The sequence below is a fragment of the Ictidomys tridecemlineatus genome, chromosome 1 (genome assembly GCF_052094955.1).
Source record: "Ictidomys tridecemlineatus isolate mIctTri1 chromosome 1, mIctTri1.hap1, whole genome shotgun sequence".
Taxonomy (NCBI): domain Eukaryota; kingdom Metazoa; phylum Chordata; class Mammalia; order Rodentia; family Sciuridae; genus Ictidomys; species Ictidomys tridecemlineatus.
The window spans coordinates 8,013,900-8,035,182 of record NC_135477.1 but is presented as its reverse complement, the minus strand read 5'-3'; the positions used below and the strand labels follow the sequence as shown (position 1 = coordinate 8,035,182).

Genomic DNA, 21,283 nt, shown 5'->3' with positions numbered 1-21,283 from the left:
AATATTTTGGTGAATTTAGTTCTTTAATATGAGAACTTATATAATGTTTGTTCATGTAGGAACAGAGTTCTCGTTCCTTAGATGTATGTTATTCCTGGGAATTATAATTGCGCATGTCAGAAGTGAAAACACACCTATGCCACTTGTCCGCCCGGGTCTCTCAGTTCATATTACTGTTCCAGCTGTAGTGTGACGAACCCATCATGCCAACCTGATCAGAACTAGTATCCTCTTTACTTTTCATTTTGTAACATCTTAACTGTAAAAAGTGAAAATCTAACAATTTCAACAATTACGTGCTTGAATCCTGGTAAATGGCTCCATGTTATTTCATTTAGTAATCGAAACAGTCTCTCAGGCTTCAATTGAAATATTAAATCTGCTTTTGATAAGTAGTCAAAATACTGAAAATGTTAGAATTGATTCAAAATAGCATTTATTTTTCATAGGAGCTAATACATACCTACATGTGGAACAGAATTCAGAACTCTGAGGTAGGGAGCTGGGATCCTATGGGTTGATGTCACACTGCTTGGGGCATGAATGTTGGAGTCGGCACATTCTGCTACCACTGGACCACACTGCTTCCAGACATCCACTCTCAACCATAGACCTTATTTCCTCTTGCCAGAATGATTAGATTCCTCTTTCTCAAATGACAGGTATGAGAAAATAACTTCTGATAAAATAACTTCTTCAAAGTTGCCCCCCCTCCCCCCGCAACAGCATCCTTAATCCACCTCTGGATGGTTTAACTATCTGTCTGTGGTTTAACTAATCTGCTTGTCAGTCAGATTATGTACTCCTCTTACTCCCCAATTTTGGAGTGAGATGAAGCAAACTCTTATCCCAGACAAATCAGATTTTCTGGTGGGGTGGGGGGAGTATTTAGGAAGAACACCCATGGTCTATTAGATGAGTAACAAGAGGTCCCAGAAGAAGCTGATTCTGGGTCCATGCAGGCCACTCCCCATCTCAGCCTTGGGCAGGGGTTGGCCAGAAGCTTCCAGAATCTCCTTAACTCTGAGATGGCATGACCCAGTTGGCAGTGGATGATTTAAAACTTTTATTCCCTAAAACATTTACCACTTAAAAAATAGCTTTGCATATTATCAATATTGTCAGACAATAATTCTTTGAAGTAATTCCATTAGTCCCATAAAACATCTTTCAAGCTTATGTATAGCAGGAGGTCATTCTGAGTAAGTGTGGACACAGTTCAGAGGCCCAGGCACAAAGCCATTAGCTCCACTGCAGGCCTGATAATTAAGGGCCACCATAACCTGTGAGAGGCAAAGAGTCTGTCCCCAGGCTGGCTGTCCTTCTACTCCTTCTGTCTGGGTTTTGCATCTCAGCTCCTCTTCATACAAAAGTGAGCCCTCTTACCCACCCCTGGCCAGGCTCAGCCTCTCTGGGAAGAACCCTCAAGGTTTACACACAAAGGACCTGTGTTTGGGTCCGTTCCTCCTCCCCTGGGCGAAGGTGTGGAGGTTGCTGATGGCATGTGGGAGGGAAGCCACCCTCACTGCTTGCCTACACTTCTCTGCCCAGGTGTGAAAGATGTTTGATCTCAAGACAAAGATTATCATCGGCATTGGGGCCGGCTTACTGTTTGCGGCCATCGTGCTGATCTGCGTGGTCCTCAGTCTTTTCTTCAAAGTCTCCAGCATACTGAAGTGAGTCATGTGGGCAGAGTGAGTCCCCTTGAGATGGGACACCTGAGCTCTCTGCTTGACTGCTCATTCTTTGCTGCCATAGCCACTCCCTGGGTGAGGTCAAGAGCCGCAGACAGGTTGGAGAAGGCAAAGGCACAGGATCTTGGGGTTATTTCCTCCCGGCTTGGGGCTGCGACTCCTAAGTAGAATGTTCTCAGCCTAGAGGCTGTGTGTCCCGGCACAGCTTTGCTGTCGTTGGACCTCACGGAGTTTCCCTTCAGGTATTTAGCAGCCCCTCGGCTGAGCCTCCCTCTGTCCTGGGCGCTGCAGACTGAATGTGGGGGACACTGTGGGAGCAAGATCTGTCTCCCACTCAGAGGAAGGCCGCACTGACCTCCTTTTGCCAAGTTGGGAGCTCCCAGGACGTTCCCCCATTCCATTGCTGGAGGCCGTGGGAACAGCGGGGTGGACCTGTAGGACAGGTCTGCTAGAGAACCGCTGACAGGGGTGCGGGTCGAAGAGGAGGTATGTAAGTTTTGGGGAGAGGACCTTAAGTGTGGAGAGCAGTTAGCAGCACTGGTGTCCCCATTCTAGGGAGTTAGATGATGGATACAGAGACCAGGTCACAGCCAAGTGTGGCACCTTCCCCATCATTCCTGCGTCTTGAGAGCCTACAGCAAGCAGCTGGTGGGTCCCTGCTTCAAGTCACTCTCCTTATTCTTGTGACCTGATTTTACGTGCACAGCAGTTGTAGGAAAGGATGAGGGAGGAATTTAGCACAGGACCAGAGAGTGTTAGCTAGGGCAGTGTCACAGGTGTGACTGAGTGGCTCCAACCCTGAACCTCCCAGATAGCACTGATAATTGTAAGAAATGCACTGTGAAGAAAAATTCTAAGCCCATGCTTTGGTATGTTTTTTCTTAAGAGCGGCAAAGGAATGCTGTCCAACCAAGTTCCAGAGCAAGATCATCCCACCTAAAGGCACGATGGAGTCTTGTCCTGCCCTCCCGTGCTGTGACGAATATAGCCTATATGCAGATTACGATGCCCTGCCACCTTGCTATTGTGGCACAAATGAGGGGCTCTGAAGTGGGAATGGTGGACACACATTTGTGAACAATATTTCTTAGTAGAAGCCTTATTATTGAAGTTCTATAGTGTTTATATTTATGTACTAATGAGATATTTATGTACTTTCACATAAAGGTACAATAATGAAAAGAATCCTGCCTGCCTCAGTTGTTGTTGTTAGTTTTAAATGTCCTTTTCCTAAAGTTTTGTGTTACCACTTTGGTACTTGAGGCAACTAGCTCATCATTTTATATTGCAACACAAGCAGGAGAGTTAAAGTAGAAAATAGAGGCCATGTGAATGAATGGTGATAACAAGAAGGGATAGCATATTGCTAGGTGCCTGGTATAAAAAATAAAAACATTTGAAAACTGAGTTTTGACTGAATCTTCCTGGCAGCATAGACAAAAAAGAAACTCGACGTCTCTGAATGAGCCCAGGATTTCTCCTGGTTCTAAGTTAGATTTATTACGTAGAACCTTCTCTTTGAAATTCTGAAGAAAATGATTGTGTGGTTCCATGTGGATTTTTTCAAAGGCTCAGACCAGCTTTCAAATCTTGGCACATGCTCACTGCTGAGGGCAACTGTCCACCCAGATGTGTATTTCTTCCTGAACTGGAAGCACTAGGCTGCCTCTGGGGGCACAGGCTTTTCAAAGTCATACACTCTCCTGTGGGCAACATGGACTCTTCTCATGGCTATTGCCAGGGCCAACGTGAGGTCTTCCATCTGTGAGGAACATAAAGGACCAGAAGGAGTCTGAAAAGAGTCTCACATCATCTGGCTGCACCAGAGATGCAGTCAGCAGATTGAGTTTGTAGCCACCTGACCCAGGGGTTAGTCACAGGGTGGGCACTTAGTAAAATAATAGACCTGGCAAAAGTCCCTGAGAGTATGAATTCTAGAGAATTCCCAGAGACACACAGGGATTGCATCACTCCGTCCAGCTCACAAATCCTGAACATAGCTCTGGCCCCTTCCTCCCTCTGTTGGACCTCAAGCCTCCAGTCTCCATCCAGCCCAGTACTCCTGAATGGTCATGAAGTGTGGACTGCCAATGAAGTGTCCACTATCCAGAATGCAGAGCAAAACGTGCTTCCACTTCCCTAAATTGCCTGTGAGTGACTGAATTTCTTTACAGACCCCTGGCTCAGAGCCCCAACTCAGCATTTGGTTCACAGAGTTGGGGGCACTGGATGTGGAACAAGAGGGCATTTGCAAGGTTAAGGTTCAGTAGTAGAAGGACTGAGCCAAGCCCTGATTCCTGCCCTGGCCCAATTTTCCAAGTGAGCAGTGGAGGCACTTCTGTTCTCTAAGCTTAGTTTCCCCTGTCAGAGTTTTGAGCCACTCTTGTCTCCACTTGGAACTCAGAAAAATCCTTCCTAACAAACTGGGTGATAGTGAGGTCAATGGCTGGATATGGGTGATTAATGAGCAAAATTAAAATGAAACAATATATTTCAGGATTTACTCTTGTGTCTGAATTAAGAGGATCCGGTGGGTAAATCTAACAAGTTGATGAAATTCATGCTAAAGATAATAAAATTTATGGGAGGTCATTGCTTTGGATTGAGCTCCTGCACTAGATCCCAGCAGAACAGACCTAACCAATATGGATTCACTCATGCTAAAAGCCACATAATCAAACTGAATTTGAAACAGGCCAGTTTTCCAAAAAAAAAAAAACGGAAATTCTTGGCAAATAATCAGAAGAGGTTCAGTTTACTCAAAGTCAACATTTCCTTTTTTCTAACAGGTAATAGCTTTTAATTATACAATACTAACATATTAATAATAGCAGAAAAGGTATTATGTAAGTAACTAATTTTAATTCATGTGGATTTAAGAAATATAGGCTTAAGGAAGTTTGCTATCTTGCAAAGAGAACAAATCCAAAGTTCTAAATATTACTTTGAGAGTTATTTTTTCACTAAACTGACAGAGTGAATTTTTATTTCCATCAGTTGATAACATGTAAGTCACATTTTAAGAATAATAAATACAGTGATAATTCACTATTTACCAATATTGTCTTTGATGAACATGCGATGTTCTTATTTTTTAAAACACCTGTTCTACTTGTTTTTAAAATTTTTTTAGTTGTAGATGGACATAATACATTCATTCATTCATTCATTCATTCATTCATTTATTAATGTGGTGCTGAGGATAGAACCCAGTGCCTCACACAGGCCAGGCGAGTGCTCTACCACTGAGCCACAGCCCCAGCCCCTACTTGAGTTCTTTAGATAAGTTATTGCTAAGTAAGTGATGTATTTTAATTCCTAAATGGGTAATAAAATAAACCAATGTCACACATAAAAGCTTATTTGAAAAAAAGTTATTTTTAAAATGGAGTATTATCTTACCACAGTACAATCTAATTTTGAAAAACCAAGAACCTGAATTCTGAGATTGAATGGGGCACGAGATTTAGCAAAGGAACTCAAACCATAAATTTTGGCTACTTTTGATTATTTTCTTCACCTGATCCAAGCACCTGGTTTTGAATGTATCTCAAGCTCGATAAGCTTGTTTTGCTTTTAAGGATAAGCCACAAGTAAAAAGTTATAAAAACTTATTAAGTGAAAATGATAAAACTATAAAAGTCCTGTGATCCTTGTATTATATGCCTGCACTACAAAAGATTATTATTTTTGTTTATAAAAAAACATTTCTATTGTGAAAACGAAATGAACTATTAAGCCATGAAAAGACAGGGAGGAAATGCAAATGTATATTGCTAATTGAAAGAAGCCAATCTGAAGAGGCCAACTCTGTAACATTCTAGAGAAGGCAAAATTATGGAGACAGTAACAAATTTAGCCAGGCATGGTGGTGCACATCTGAAATCTTAGCAATGCCGGAGGCTGAGGCAGGAGCATTGAAAGTTCAAAGTGAGCCTCAGTAATTTAGCCAGGCCCCACACAACTCAAAATAAAAATTAAAAAAGGGTTGAGAATGTGGCTCAGTGGTTAAGCACCCTTAGGTTTAATCCTCAGCACCAAAAAAAAAAAAAAGTTTAATGGTTGCTAGGAGTTGGGGTGAAAGAGATGAGTAAGAGGAACACAGAGGATTTTGAGAGCAGTGGAACTGTGCTGTATGATACCATGATGGCGGATACATGTCATCATACAATAAAGTCTTCTTAAATAAGAAAACAAAAAATTAAATTCAGTAACTTGTAAAACTATATTGATGAAGTCTTGCATTGCATAATACATCTTTAGATCTGAAAATCTGTGAATGAACCTTATTACATAAAGGACATACATGGCAGAAAAGAATTTTCTTTTAATTGCAGAGGAGGAAATAATTTCCTTGTTGATCAAATATATTTTGAGAACTATGGAAAATACTGTTAATAAATAATGCCGCATAAGCTCTTTGACTATAATACTTAAAGTATGACAAAGTTACTACTACACATTGGAAAATAAAACTCAATCAGTCATTTGAAATAGAAATACTTTTATGGGCATTTTATCTTTGTTTTTTAACATACTGAACCAATTCAATAACAGTTCCATGATTGTACTAGTTTTTATATATTAATAAATACATAAACCCCCCAGAATTTCATGAATTTGTGAATTTCATATTGGCAATTACTACTTTTTAAAATCTTCCTTCTCAGTTACAGTATTTTATCATCAACTACATGCAGAAAGAATTTAGTATTGGTCTTTCACCTGTCTGTGTCTCTCTTCATGGTCCTTGCTCTGAATGCAGCAATTGTGGCCACATTCTATAAGGCATTCTGACCGACCGCCACTGACCGAAGGCCACAATGGGGCCCCTAATTGAACAGACCCAAACTACCAGAAGCTGTAAGTCTGCACTCCTGAGTTTAGCCTTGAGACAGATTATTCTCAATGACAAGAAATGCTATCTTACAACTACTTGTTATGCTTATCCCATAAATAATGGCCCATAAAGGAGTAGGAAAAATGTTATGCAAATCCTCAAGAGACTGTGGTCAGTGAGTTTACTATACTGTGTCAACTTTATAGTAAAATAAAAATGAATAAGCCATATATAAATTAACTCTCATTTTAGAGAACAAATTTTACAAAACAATAAATGGATATGAATAATCCTTTTTCTAAAAAATGAAACATTTTAATATAAGCTGAGTTCAAGATGAGACTCCCATTTACCTAAGACAAGCAGCTTCCAGAGTGGATGCATTTATTTTTAGCTGTGAATACATCACCCTTCGAAACATACACAACAGTTAAAAGTTCTGAAGACTAAATATGCTAGAGTCTTGCAACCTCTTTGATTCATATGTCTTACTACTCAATGCAAATTCTCAGGATGTCACACATTAAATATGCCCGGAAGGACTTTGGGGAGAAGAACCTGTATCAGCTTGAGAAAGGAAAGACTTCCTTACATTGACTGGGGTTACTTAGATCAAATGAAATGAATGCTCCCATTTTACATCAAACACCAAAGCCAAAGTAGTAATTTTAAAAAGGAATAGGCTGGTTTGGATTTTTTTTTTTTCTTATCTATACTTACACTGTAATAAAACAAGTAGTACTAACAGCCTTGTGTAAAGGAATTTTCCACCTAATCAAACCTGGTGATTCATTCATTATCTCAGAGAAACAATACAAAATGTAAATTGGTAACCTGAATTAAAAGTTCCAATTATCCAATTTTCCAAGAACAAGTAGATAAAGAATATCAAATACTCTGAACACTATTTTTCACATTCCTAAGCCTATAAAATAAGGTGTCCATATAAATAAAAAATTCACTTCAAACACATATAATACAAACCAATGAACTGCATTAGAAATCCATAAGCATTTAAACATTTAACACACAAGAATACATAAAAATCTGTAAGTGAAAAACACTGCAAATAAGAATAACTTAGGACAATGGGGTCACCTCTTGGTGTACAGTACTGGATTTACAATAACAAGGGCAGTAAAAATGGACACCGAGGTCACTTTATGTAAGCCGATGATCCTTCGGAGGACATCAGATACTTGCTTTTCATAAACGTTTTAGGTTTGGGCTTTGTAATAAATAGGTAATAAATATCTGCAGGCCCTCGTACGCTGAGAGCTTATCTTTCTCCATTGGAAAGTCTTTCTCCAGAGTCACAATGTCTCAAAGGCAGCCCATTGGGCGGGGAGTTGGGATTCTGCAGGAAGTCCATTAACAAGGTAATCTTATCATCTATGTGCTCCTGGAGTTGGAGTATTCGCTGATCAATGTAGTCCACAAGTTTCTTTTCCATCAGTTCCATATTTTTAGAAAGAATCTTTTCCAAGTAGGAGCAAATAGGCTGTTCTTCCACTCTAAAAATAAGTTTAAAAAGTCTATCAATTTTCCCCACTATTACAACAAAAACAAGCAAGCTATGCAACCAGTGGCCAAGGAACATGGCTGAAACTTGTCTCCACAACTGCACTGCCCCTGTGACTCATTTCCCAGGATGCAAAACACATGCAATAGGTGACCACAGCCCTTAATGCCCAACACACTCCTTACTTCTTATTAAGTATTCAGTTGAAGTGGGAACATAAAAATGAAGACACATCTTCAAAAACAAACCTTGGGGAATGCCCTTTTTAAGTTCCAAACAAAAACTGATTTTGTCCAATTTAAAAAAAAAAATGTATCTTTTCCAAGTATTCTTTCAAAGCAACCCTATAATTCATATAGATTTTTCCTCTTAAATACAAACAACCTTACTAAAACACTAGAAGGTTCTTTGCTAACCTGATCTGAAAATGTTTATGAATTTAACTAGGATAGACAAACAAAAATTAATAGGATCAAAAGTACACCGATTTCTAAAAATCCACAACGCTTAGGGTTTCCATAATTGTTTCAGGAGCTCAATGAGGAAAAAGTACTTTTCCAGAGCCTATACAATGTATGCCACTGCTCTAATTTCTAAGAGAAATCAAGGCTGTGAATTCTCTTTAGAATTTCCTCAGGTAATTTAAATATGTATGTTTTCAGAGGTTAACTATTCTCGGTATTCCTACTGTTCTCATACTAGCTATGTTTAATTACACATGCTAGAGAGTAACACGTAAGAGAATGTGCCCAAGAGCTGATATAGATTTGCATAAATTTAAGACAACATTCTTCTTGTTAAATGTTTTAAAAGTTTGACTGTTTCTTATTTACGTTGACATGAAAAGGTTTAACTATTATTTTTAAACAAATATTTTATATAGCTGTAAAACTAAAAGATTTTAGGAGTCCTCAAGATTGTAAACACCAATAAGTTTGATCTTGGCATAATGCCCTGCAGAGCCATTTAAATTGTTGTTCATGATATGGACGCACTACTGCCCAGTCTGTTTAACCATTCACCTACCATGAGACATTTTGATTGTTTTTTGTCTGGCACTATTACAAATAAAGTTCTCATGAACAATTGCGTAGAGCATTTTAATGTTGCCACATCTTTTCATTTCTTTGGGATAAATGCCCAGGATTAGGACTAATGGGTTGTATGGTAACTGGGTGTTTAGTTGTTAAGAAACTGCCCAGATATGTTTTTAGGGTGGTTGTACCATTTTAATTCCCGCCAGCAAGGAATGAGATCCGGTTCCTCTATATGCTTGTCAACATTTGGTATTCTTATTATTTATAATTTTAAATTTTAGTCATTCAAATAGATATATAGAGATATCTTATGGGGTTTTTTAATATTTATTTTTTAGTTATAGGGGGACACAATATCTTTATTTTATTTTTATGTGGTGCTAAGGATCGAACCCAGTCCTTCACGCATGGTAGGCGAGCACTCTACCTCTGAGCCACAACCTCAGCCCTACCTTGTGGTTTTAATAAGCATTTCTCTAACAGCAGTGAAGTCACTGTTGATCACCTTTTCCTGGGCTTATTTGCTATTTATATATCCATCCTCCTGATGATTCTTCACATATCTATTATCCATGTTCTAATTAGATGGTATTTTAAAAGACAAATCTTGCAAATCCTTCATATATTTTAGATACAAGGCATTTGTTGGGTTCGTGATTTACAAATATTTTCTCCCAGTCTGTATTAATCCTCTTACTGGGGCCTTTCATATGTAAAACTTGTAAATATTAAATGGGCTCTACATACATATTTTATGGATCATGCTTTTGGTGACCTCGAAGAATTATCTTCCTAGGTCCCTAAAAATTTCTCCCATATATTAAGATTTTACAGTTTTATACTTAACATTTTAGCTTATGCTCCATTGTGTGTTAATTTTCATATATCTGCATTCATGGTTCATATTTTAGCCTGTGACTCTCCAATTGTTCCAGCATCACATGCTAGACGATCATCCTTCCTCCACTGAATGACTTTTGCACATTGGTAGAAGGCTGACAGGTATACTTCTGTAGAGCGATTTCTGTGCTTTCTGTTCATCTATGTGTCTAGCTGTCTTGCCAAAACAGACTCTTGAAATCCAGTAGTGATTTCTCTCTATTCTAATTCCAGTACTGTTGTCTTTCCACTTAGAATTTTCCACTTCCAGATTTTGGAATCATCTTATTCATATTTACAAAAAATACATGTTGTACTTCTGATAGAAATTGTGCTAAACATATATATATATCAATTAGGGGAAAACTGACATTTTTACTGTTGAGTCTTCAACAGTACCATGAATACGGTATTTGCTCCATTTTTGGGGTCTTCTTTCATTTCTTTCATCACTATTTAACAATTTTCAGGTCATAAGGTCCTCTATGTCTTTTGTCAGATTTTTATGTACAATTATGTTTTACATTCATTTATATGTACTTATTTCTTTGGGGATAATTTAGTCTGGGTAGCAGAGTAATGCTGGCTTCATGAAATGAGTTGGGAAGTCTTCCCTCCTCTTCTATTTTTTGGAAATGTGTAAAAGTGGTTTTCTTTAAATGTTTGGCAGAATTCTTGAGTGAAAGCATTTGGGACAGGACATTTCTTTTTCACGATCTCTTCAATTTCGAATATAGTATTTAGTGCCATAGACGTGTTCCATTATTTATTTCATGTTGGTTGAGTTTGATAATTTGTGTTTTCTAAGGAATTAATCCCTTTCCTCCTAGTTGTCAATCAAATTGTTACAACATTCCCTTATCTTGATTATGGCTTGAGGCCCTGTAATGGTATATTTCCCATTACATTCCTCAGATTGGTGATTTGGGTCATCTCTTATTTGCCAGTCTTGTTAGAAATTTGTCAATTTTACTGAAATTTTCAAAGAACCAGCTTTTTAATTGATTTTTTTTCAATTAAATAGATTTCTGCTCTTTATTGTTTCATTCTTCTGCTTGCTTTGGGTTCCTTTTGCTTGGCTTTTAAATGAAAAATTCAATTTCTTTAGTGCTATTAAGACTATTCAGATTATCTATTTCATTTTTATTGAGTAGCTGTAGTTTTATAGTATTGATTTGAAAACTCTGCTCTTTTCTAATGCAAGCATACAGTGGTAAACAAGTTCTTAGCAAAACCTCTTTAGCTGAATCACACAAATTTTGATCTATTGCTATTTTCATATATTCGTAAAAAAATTTTTCTGTTGAGACTTCTTGAATCATAGATTTACAAGTGTTGTTTAATTTACAAGTGTTTTGTCAATCTAAATGTCTTGTCTTTCTGTTATAGATATGATTTCTTGTCTTTTGTAACCAGAGAAAGCACTTTCTATGATGATCCAATCCCCTTAAACTTCATTAGGTTTGCATTAAGACTTACCACATAATTTATCTTTGTGAATCTTCAAAAAAAAAAAAATGTACTCTGCTACTGTTGGCAGAGAGTTCTATAAATGCCAATTGATCCTGCTGGTGTTTCGTGGTTTTTAGTTCCCAACTAATATAACTATCTCATTTTTAGATGAAAATTCTAAGAGAGATTAAGTATAGAAAATAAACAAAAACTATGACCAAAGTCCTGAATTCCAATCTAGAATACTATTTTGACACACTATATTTGTGAAAAGGATTAAGAACATACTAAGTCCTCGGCCACTTCTTATTGAAACATGTTGTCCAGGTAAGGGATTAAGAGACTAGAGCATAAAAACTTGTATCCTACAGATAATTACCATCCTAAAATAGTTTTTGATAATTCCAAAGTTAACCTAGACCAAATATAATCTACAAAGCAATGACATGCTTAGTATACCCAGCTAGAAAATAATATGAACCCAAATAAAAACAATGTAAAGATCATTATTACCACAGCACCTTTCCACTCATGCAAATAGCCTTCTACTCCAGCCCACAGCTGCTGCTGGTAACCCTTCCACCAAATGCCCGAGAGGTGTGCAGCACCTTCAGTTATAGGCATTTCTGTCACAGCCATGCATTTCACTCTGGAGAACAGTTACTGCCCACAAGCGTGTTCATGGTAAAATGCAAAAACTGCTCAAATTTTCTCTGGAAAGATTGTTCATTGAGACAGATCTGTTTCCCTTCATCTGATTCTCTCACCTACCGGCTATAAACCTCATTTGTGACCACATATGTCTTGAGATAAAATACTCACGCAACACCGACAATGCCGTCCCGGGGCTTGGAGACGTTTTCCTGCCACTTGGCGTTATGTCCCACTCGAAGATGGTTAACTTGACTGCACAGATTTTGGAGAAAGGGCAGCAACTCAGAGTCGGGCAGTGAGCCGTCACTCGCCTTCTTTGGTAAGAAAGAAGATACTGCATTTTTAAGATCATTCTCAAGAAGGGAATGGTTTTGTGGCACAGTTTTACACCTGTCGCGGCTGGTGGTATTTCCTTCCCCAGGTGGCCTGGTGCTTTTATCGATGAAAGCCTGTAAGGGTTCAGTCCTGTTTGCAGATGTCAATCCAGTTCTAAAAGGGAAAGGTGTGGAGGATGACTTGTCCAAGGCTCCTGAAGTGGACGATGGCTGGAGTGCAATCATATGCTTATACCCGGTAGTTCCCAAAACTGACTGAAGCTGCTCTCCAATGGGAATACAATTCTAAGCAAGGTAAATAAGAAAATGTTAAGATTAAGAAGGACAGTTCACTGTGGGAGTCATCCCTGGGCACTGTGCATTCATTCCTTCATTTGATTCTCAGGAAGTAGGCTATTACTATTCAATATTAAGTGACCCAGTCAGAAGGTCCCTGGCCAAGGTAACCAGCTGGTAAGTGGCAGAACCAGGACATAAATCCAAGCAACCTAACTCCACAGGCAAGACTTCACATTATTTCCTAAAGAAAATAAATACTAAAATTGCATAGTAAAATTTGCAGTGACATATTTTAGTATTTTACCTACAGAGTCCTCCTTAATTTGTGACAAAAAAAATGTGATACTTTCAACTGAGTTACAATGATTGATCATTTTCTTAGAACTCAATTACGTCATTCCCCAACTTTCAACATATGGTTGAAAAGCTATTCGTTTTCACCTGGCCATAGCTTTTGCCATGAGTTTTTAATGGAGGTTATACACTAATTTAAAGCTAGGTATTCTATGTATATACTTGTGATATTTTCTTTTTTTAATTAATTAATTAACTTACTATTCTAACTAGGTACATATGACAGCAGAATGCACTTTGATTCATCGTATACAATTGCAGCACAACTTTTCATTTCTCTGGTTGTACACGATATGGCGTTACACATATGTGCAGCACCATATGTACATGCGCTTAGGGTAATGATGTCCACCTCATTCCATAGTCTTTCCTACCCTCCAGGCCCCTTCCTCTCTCCTCCCTCCCCTGTGCCCAATCCAAAGTTCCTCCATTTTTCATATGCCCTCTCCCACCCCCCATTATGGATCAGCATCCACTTATCAGAGAAAACATTTGGCCTTTGGTTTTTTGGGATTGGGTTATTCCACTTAGCACTGTGACATTTTCAATAACTAAAATGAGCTACCACTTGTCTGTGTTTAAGAATTTCCACCTTAATAAGAATTAAAGACCTAGCGATGTGGCTCAGTGGTAGAACACTTGCCTGAAGAGTGTGAGGTCCTGGGTTCAATCCCTACACCAAAATAAAAAAAAAAACCAAAATTCCATATTGGTACCATGATTAAATTGCTTGTGTGTTATTCTTTCCTTTGTTTCTTGAGATTTTATGTTGAAGAGAAAGTATGCTATCTTCTTCTTCAGGTTTTCAATTTTTCCACTAAAGCAAAACCAAATGACCTCTAACTGAATTGTTTGTGTGAAGGCATATGGAGCTCTTAAATTCAAAACGTAGAAGCCTACTACAGGTTTTTATCAGGGTTTATCATCCCACACTTACTACTATTCAGTTTTTGAAAGATGGGCTGAAAAGTAATTATCAAGATTAGCTAAAGAAGTTCAGTTCATACATTCATCTAGATAGTGTAAAAATTATTCTGAGATCAAGTTAGATCTACATTCATTTATTCAAAAAATGTTTACCAGAAATTTATGTGTTAGGCTCCACTTGAGGTATGAGAAATATGGCAGTGAATCAAACAAATTAAAATCTCTGACCTCTTGGGAGTCTTAAGATAGTAGGGAGAGACTGCCTGAAAGGACGGAGGGAAAGACGTGAGGGATGAGGAGAGAGGAGGAGGAAATAAACATCATGGGATGTAGGTGGTGATAGATACTTCAGGGAAAAAATAAGGCAGGAAAGGGGATAATGAGGGCCAGGGAAGTGGAGGCAGAGGCACCTGTGATAGCAAGTACCCATCCAACATATTTTACAGAAATGCACTTTGGAAAAGGCTCTACATAGAGAAATGCTGGCCTATTGTCATTTTTTCTTGTTCTAGTCCAAGTTTTGAATAAGTCTTAAAATATTCCTGGAATAAGATGGGTTATATTTCTAATATTTTAACATTAGGCAACAATCTTTTAGCTCAAAGGAGCTTTACTCAGTCATCAGAGAAAATTTATTTCTGTATGAGACCACTCATATGATCTAGCCTGCAAAAATCCTTAAAAACAGGCTATACACCAATTGATCATTTTTGCATCCTAGAAAGTGCTCAAATCAGCCCATAATTCATCAAAGTTGCTACTTGCTGAATGATGGGTGAATGAATTAATGAAAAATTGTGAAGCTGTCCAGTCAAAACTTTTTATATGAGGGTAAGTCTACAAAATATGCCTTTTGCAAACTATGAACAGATGACAGTTAAATCAATAATAAAAATTAAAAACTTAGCTGGGTGTAGTGGTACACACCTGTAATCCCAGCTATTTTGGAGGCTGAGACAGAAAGATTGCAAGTTCAAGTACAGCCTAAACAACTAAGCAAAACCCCATCTAAAATATAATAAGAGCCGGGGAGGTAGTCCAGCACTAGAGTGCTTGCCTAGTATGCCCAAGTCCCTGGGTTCAATCCCTAGTATCACAGAAAAACACTTAAAAAAAAAAAAATACTGCATTTCCTCATCAAAGGCCATCATTTTGAAATGATTTTTTTTACTGCTATGTGGAAAGAAAAACATTGCTACTTACCTGCTGTTGAAACCTAACCATGTTCATTAGCTGCTGAGCTCCAGGTGATAACTTTGACCCCATGGACTCCATTATGGTTTGGACCTTGTCAAGGTCTATCCTTGATCCTAGAGCAGGAGAGCTTGGTGAAGAATTTCCTGAAACTGGTTTCATGTGTACCACAACCTTACTGAGGAACACACACTGTTTTTCACCAAAGGACAGCAACTATTATGAAACAAAAAAGTGCAGGAAATATAGGTATTAAAACCAATAATTTAAAGTCACTTCCTAGTATTACCAAATCAAGAGTGAAATACTCAAGGATCTAACTTAAACATGTTTTTAAGTTATCTTTAGAACATCATAGATAGAAAAATTTCTATTTTAACATAAGGCTCAGATCAACTATTTAAATCAAGAAATCCTTCTCAAACTAATATTCAGAAAATGAGTCTGAGTAGATTAAATATAGTTTTACTTAACTTAAGGCATTAAAAATAAACAGTCTGAGATCTTAACAGGCCACAGTTTGGTATAATATTATTTAATACAAAATATAACTGTCTAGAGGCCCAAGCAGTATTTACTGAAATTATAGACACAATTCAGTCTTTCAGGATTTAGAAATGTAAGGAAATGTTAAAAATCAGAGCTTACAGTCTAAATCCTCTGGTTCTATCCCTGTAGTTTTTCTCTTTTTTTGCAGTGTTGGGCATGGAACCCAGGGCTTCAAGCATGTGGGGCAAGGGCTCCACCCCTGAGCTGTACTCCATGTGTGGTCCATAAAACAGAGTAGTAAAATGAAAGGGAAGAGATTTGGACCAGACGCATCTGGGTTTAAATTAAGACTCTGCTGCTCAACAGCCTGGGTGACCCTGGGCAAATGCTCACACAGGGTAAAACTAAAATCAAGTCAGTAAAATGAGAGATGGCTTATGTGTCAAAATATCCAGTATCTATCCCTGAGGAAGTGCTCAAAAGTCTGTATCAGGAACACTTTATTTTTATCTTAACCTTCCATATGCTGTTGTCCCAGAACACACTTTCATACATAACCCAGGGGTTCCATGAATGAACCAACCCTTCGTTTCCATGTAACAGTTACAAAAAACGTTCACCAGAGTGACACTCACAGACCCACGTGTCAATAGGTAAATGTACACCTATGCTCTAAAAACTCTTTTAAGTATGTAACCAAATACGTGACAGTCTTCAACAATCATGGAAACACCCATTACATTTATCTTACATCCCAACCTATTCTCCCACTTCTGCTTTGTAATACCCAAACACTTTCTCAACATCAAATATAGGATCCGTTTCACTCATTGAGCATGCTTATTACCAGTCTTGCCCCAGTAAAATATAAGCAACGTGAGGGCAGTATTTCAATTTATTTTACTACTGGTAATTCCTAAATGCCTCATATAGTATCTGGCATCAAATATTCACAGAATGAATGAATCACTTTAATCAGTTCTGTGATTGAAGAACATTTACTTTGTTCTTCAATGAAAGAAAAATCACTAATTTTACCTTGTTCTAAAACTAAGTCTCACAATTTCCCATAAGTGATGATAATAAGTCTAGATTTTTCAGAGTCAAAAAGAACCCAAGAATTTTCTTTCTTCAGTTCTCTAATTTTACTCTCGAAATACGTCCAAACAAGCGAAGCAGCTTGCTCAGACTAGTGTGACAGCAACAAAGCTGAGTTAATATTCTGGCTCTGTATTTCTCATGATTCCTAGACTTTGACATCACCACTAATGCAAACCTTAACAATCTTCATGCTGCAGCCAACAGTCCAAAACCCTTTAACTTCTTGGTTCTCTTGTCTGAAACTCCTTTCACTACCTTCTTGTTTAATTCATAGGACCAAAGTTTTGTTTGTAATTTTTTTGGCAACACAGTTTTACAGAAAGATTAAAAAATGTTTTAGATAAATTTCCCAAAACCTCAAAATATAGCTCTTATTAACAAAATATATTTCCATAACTGGTGATAGACTAAAAGAATTAAATCTTCAAGAGGATTGATGATTTTTTAGGAAAGTAATTACCTTTTATTTGTTTACTATGTCTTAATAAAACTAGGGACAATATAGGATTAGTTGTATTCAAGGAAAGAAAATTAATTATATATAGAACAAAAACAAATTTGATAAAAATTTAAATTAGTTAAAATTTGATGATGGCTTACCTTTATTTTACAAGCATATGTGGAAGTTTCCAATTTTAGATGTTTTTTGTAGAAAATAACATTTTCCTGTTCTCTAAAAACAAAAAATAATTTTTTAGTTATGATTAACAGTTATGATTAAAAATAAACGTTTCTAGGACAATACTCCATCCTGGGACTGTTTTCGTGGTGAGGCACAAGGAGCTGGGGCTCCCGAATGCATTGCACTGCCTTAAGGACCACAGGGCCCTCTCAGACTAGCCAAGAGAACTGCAGGAGATAATACAGTCATGGAGCACAGACCACACTGTAAAGTTCAGTGATCACACGTATTATTTTCAACTTGCACTGGACATAGGAAAGCTCTAAATTTCGGTTACATTAAAAAAGATGCGGCAGAATCTTTGTAAGGGGGGGAAACGGGGTGGGGGTGGGGGCGCCCAAAGGATCACGTGTATAACCGGTTAACAACTGGGCGGCTGTGGCAGCCTCAGATCCCCACACCCTTAGTAAGGGGCTTCCTAGAAGACGAGCTCAGTGTTCCAGACTGACCGAGTCATTAATTTGGGGGAAACTCTGGAAGCCAACCCTGTGAGCGAAGGGGAGAGACAAGGAGCACTTGTCAGGGCTTCTCCTAACAAAACCCTTCCACTAACCAGCTGTGACCCACCATTCACTTCCACTGACCAGCCCCAAGTTTCCAGGTATGGAAACCACTCGGCTGATGTGCGCTGCCTGTAAGAGGCGGCAAGGCGACCCCGTCTCTGCCCCCGGTGCACTTTCAGGTTCCCTCCCCGGGTGACTGGCACGACGTCAGGCAATCTGAACCGTCCCAAGCCGGGGAAAGGGGCCGAGGGGCCGCGGCGGGGTCACCGACCTGCCCTCCGGGACGGTGCGGGCGCCCTGGCCCCGGCCGGTGCCACAGTACTCCTCTCCCACGTACACCTCCATGTTCCTCGCCGAGCTCAGGACGCCCACCGCCAGGATGTCTTCCCCGGCCCCGGGGTCGCACCGCAGGTCGAGGAAGCAGGGCGTCCTGCCCCGGGGGCCCGGCCCGGCGCTCAGGCTCACCAGAGGCTGGCTGAGGAGGAGGTCGGGGCACAGGTGACGCCCGGCTTCCGCGGTCGCGCTCGCACCCGCCCGCGCCCCTCCCCGGACCCCCGCGGCCTCGGGACGCGCCGCCCAGGGACGCGGCTGGCCCGCAGCGCCGCAGCCCGCGCCCCTCCGTGACCCCGACTGCTGCTGGCCGCAGCCAGTCCAGCACTCGCGGCTCTGCGCAGCCAGACGCGCGCGCGCCCTTCCCCGCCCGCACACGCGGGGCCTAGGCGACTTCTGGGCCGTTCGGGCGGCCAGGAGCTGCCCCTCGTTTCCACGCGGGCGAGGCGGATGCGCCTGCGAGCGCTCCCAGGTCTCCCGCCCCGCGTCCCCCGCTCGTCTCCCCCGGAACGTGGCTGTCGCCGAGCGCCAAGACCCGGCTCCCCCGAGGCACGGCGCACCCCGAAGCCGGCGGCGCCAGCAGCTCCTCCCAGTCGAAGTCCTGGGGGCCGACGCCAGCCCGGGTGAGGAGGAGGCTCCGGGACAGGTCCCCGTTCGCGGTATCCCAGGAAGAGGCCAGCGTCGGGCGGCCGTTCATTCCCGAGTCCTCGGCTCTGGTCTCCATTTCGCCGCCTCTGGCCGCAGCCAGCCCCGGAACCTCTCTTGCCGGGGTCGAGTTTCGGTCGGTGCAGAGTGGAGTGCGTACTCGCAGCGACTTCCGGATGTCTGTCTTCAAATCCGGAGTTGCCGCTTCTCTTGCCAGTGGCTAGAGACCTGGCAAGCAGAGGTGCGCATGCGCTCTGTCGTGTGACTTCCGAAAGCGCGTTCAACGAAGAGGTGGAGGGCGAGGCCCGGTGTCGGTTTTCCGAGGTTGGCTGGAGAAGTGTGTGCGGTGCCGAGGACTTTTGCAGGTGGCGGGTGTGTACTCCTCGCCCCCCGCGATCTGCGGGCGCCGCTTCGGGCCTAGTGGCCGCTGGAGTGGACGCCGGGGCCTTTCCCGTTCTGCCTGAGTTGTGTGCGTGGCACCGGTGGCGAGTAGCGGCGGTGACGGAATCCGGTGTTACTCCTCCCCGAGCCCGGGCTCCTGGCGCGCGCTTGCGGTGGAGAGGGTCGCGGAGGTGCGAGGTGGGGCTTCCAGGCGGCCCCGCGAGGTGGTGCTGGCGGCTGTTCGTTTTTAGGCGCCTGGACCCACCAGTTAGCGGACCGACTCCACTGTGCCCGGAGGACCCGGGTAGCCCAACCCGCATGCCCTCCACCTCTTTTGAAGAATTGTATTAACTGGAACTGAAGCCTTGGGTGGGGATAAGTGACGGCGTATGTAACTTGCGACCTTCTGGATGTCCTGCAAAATAGAAAGGGAGAGAAGAGAAAGGCTGTACACCTCCAGTTTTCGCCCCAAAGAGGCTGTAGGTGATTCTAGCATCTTTTGATCTTTTGAACAAAATAGTTTATAGAAAAGTGCAATGTCAGAGTTTCAAAGTTGTGTTTAAGGCGTATTATGTGTTCATTCATTGCAATTTACCTTTTTTTCTTTTTGAATACGTGTTCTCAATTTAAAACTCATCAGTGTGTAAGTGAATTCACCAAGATTGAAAGAAACCCAACTAGATGTCTTATTGATAGAGAACTCAAAAGGAATAAAGTCTTTAATTGAAAAGCTCCTGGTTTGCAAATATTCCTTAATACTCTAGACTCTTAAGAACTTAGGTTCTTACCACTATTTCAGTTCTGTATTTTCTGTTTCTTTGGTCATAAGTTAACTTTGACTTGTGGACAATTCAAAGGAAAATAACGCTCTTCAGAAACACTAATCTGCAATTTCGGGAACAAGATCAATATTATCTGTACTTCCTTAAGGGTGGTGAATCTGGAACCAAAAGTAAACATATTATGGGGCTGGGGCTGGGCTGTAGCTCAGTTGTAGAGTGCTTGCCTAGCATGTTTGAGGCACTGGGTTGATCCTCGGCACCACATAAAAATAAAGGTATTGTGTCCATCTACAAATAAAAAATATATTTTTAAAAAAGTAAACACATTATGGTCTCCCTTTCATTCTCGTATGATCAATAAATCACCCAGTCTACATTTTAAGAACTCCATCTCTGCTGCTTATGTTTTAAAGCACTAGCTTCATTTGAACCACTCCAGCCCTTTATTTACTGGTCACTAGTCTTTATTCTCATCACCTGCATATCCTTTGGGCTGCCTTCTGCCTTCTGGTGATAGAGAATCACCATCATCTTGACTCCTTAGCATGCAATCAAAGCTCTTTGTTACCTAGAATGCCATTTCTTCTCAATAGTTGTGGAAATTCTGTTTATCATTCAAACCATGCCCACATCCACTCTACTACATAATTGAACTAATTCCTCTGTGCTACATTGCACTTATTTTAGGCACTAAAATTCTCTTCTTTGACATTTTTGCCTATTCATGCTTGCTGAGATTAAGAATTACTTTGTGCCTGGTTGTTGACTACAGACAAGTTCTTTGTGTGGGATTGATTGGTGTTAACGGGCAGCTTTATCACAAACTAAAAGCAGAAAAAGGCAGAACTAGTAAATCCAATTTTATGCTTTTTTCCCCCAAAGCCTGCAAGGTAATGATTTAGAGCTGATCTCAATATGATTCATTGCCCTTATCAAGAATTGCAAAGGTGTTTTTGTTTTGTTTTTTGCTTCATTTTTCACTTTGAAATAATTTTTTAAATGTTGGAAATTTCCTACCAATATCACTAGGATAAACTATGCAATTTTTTGGTTTACCTATTTTCAACGACTAATTACAGCTTTAGGAGCATGTTTCACATCTATTTTCAGAATATGGGGCAGCATATATTTGAAAGATACATTTTAGAAGTGACTAAAGATGTCTCCTTGAACCCAGTTAGAAGTACAGCAATTTACACCATC

General features: G+C 40.3%; 2 protein-coding genes across 2 annotated transcripts; one reads left to right on the top strand and one right to left on the bottom strand.

Moving 5' to 3' along the window:
- The first annotated feature begins 92 nt into the window (after window positions 1–92).
- Window positions 93–4,423, top strand: Fam24a (family with sequence similarity 24 member A). The gene is made up of 3 exons (XM_078019329.1): window positions 93–1,676; window positions 1,759–1,769; window positions 2,553–4,423. The coding sequence occupies exons 1-3, from the start codon at window positions 1,561–1,563 to the stop codon at window positions 2,741–2,743; spliced, it is 318 nt and encodes a 105-aa protein (XP_077875455.1). The 5' UTR covers window positions 93–1,560; the 3' UTR covers window positions 2,744–4,423.
- Window positions 4,424–6,181: 1,758 nt separating this feature from the next.
- Window positions 6,182–19,616, bottom strand: C1H10orf88 (chromosome 1 C10orf88 homolog). The gene is made up of 6 exons (XM_078042422.1): window positions 18,833–19,616; window positions 18,214–18,417; window positions 17,358–17,430; window positions 15,177–15,383; window positions 12,247–12,698; window positions 6,182–8,048 (listed from the first exon to the last, which is right to left on the bottom strand). The coding sequence occupies exons 1-6, from the start codon at window positions 18,994–18,996 to the stop codon at window positions 7,814–7,816; spliced, it is 1,335 nt and encodes a 444-aa protein (XP_077898548.1). The 5' UTR covers window positions 18,997–19,616; the 3' UTR covers window positions 6,182–7,813.
- Between the last annotated feature and the right edge of the window lie 1,667 nt (window positions 19,617–21,283).

Coding starts and splice junctions, on each gene's coding strand:
- Fam24a (XM_078019329.1), top strand. CDS start 1,561: ATGTTTGATCTCAAGACAAAGATTATCATCGGCATTGGGGCCGGCTTA.
- C1H10orf88 (XM_078042422.1), bottom strand. CDS start 18,996: ATGGAGACCAGAGCCGAGGACTCGGGAATGAACGGCCGCCCGACGCTG. Junction 12,699..15,176: donor TGGTTAGGTTTCAACAGCAG/GTAAGTAGCAAT, acceptor TACCTTGCTTAG/AATTGTATTCCCATTGGAGA. Junction 8,049..12,246: donor GACGGCATTGTCGGTGTTGC/GTGAGTATTTTA, acceptor ACTTATTTTTAG/AGTGGAAGAACAGCCTATTT.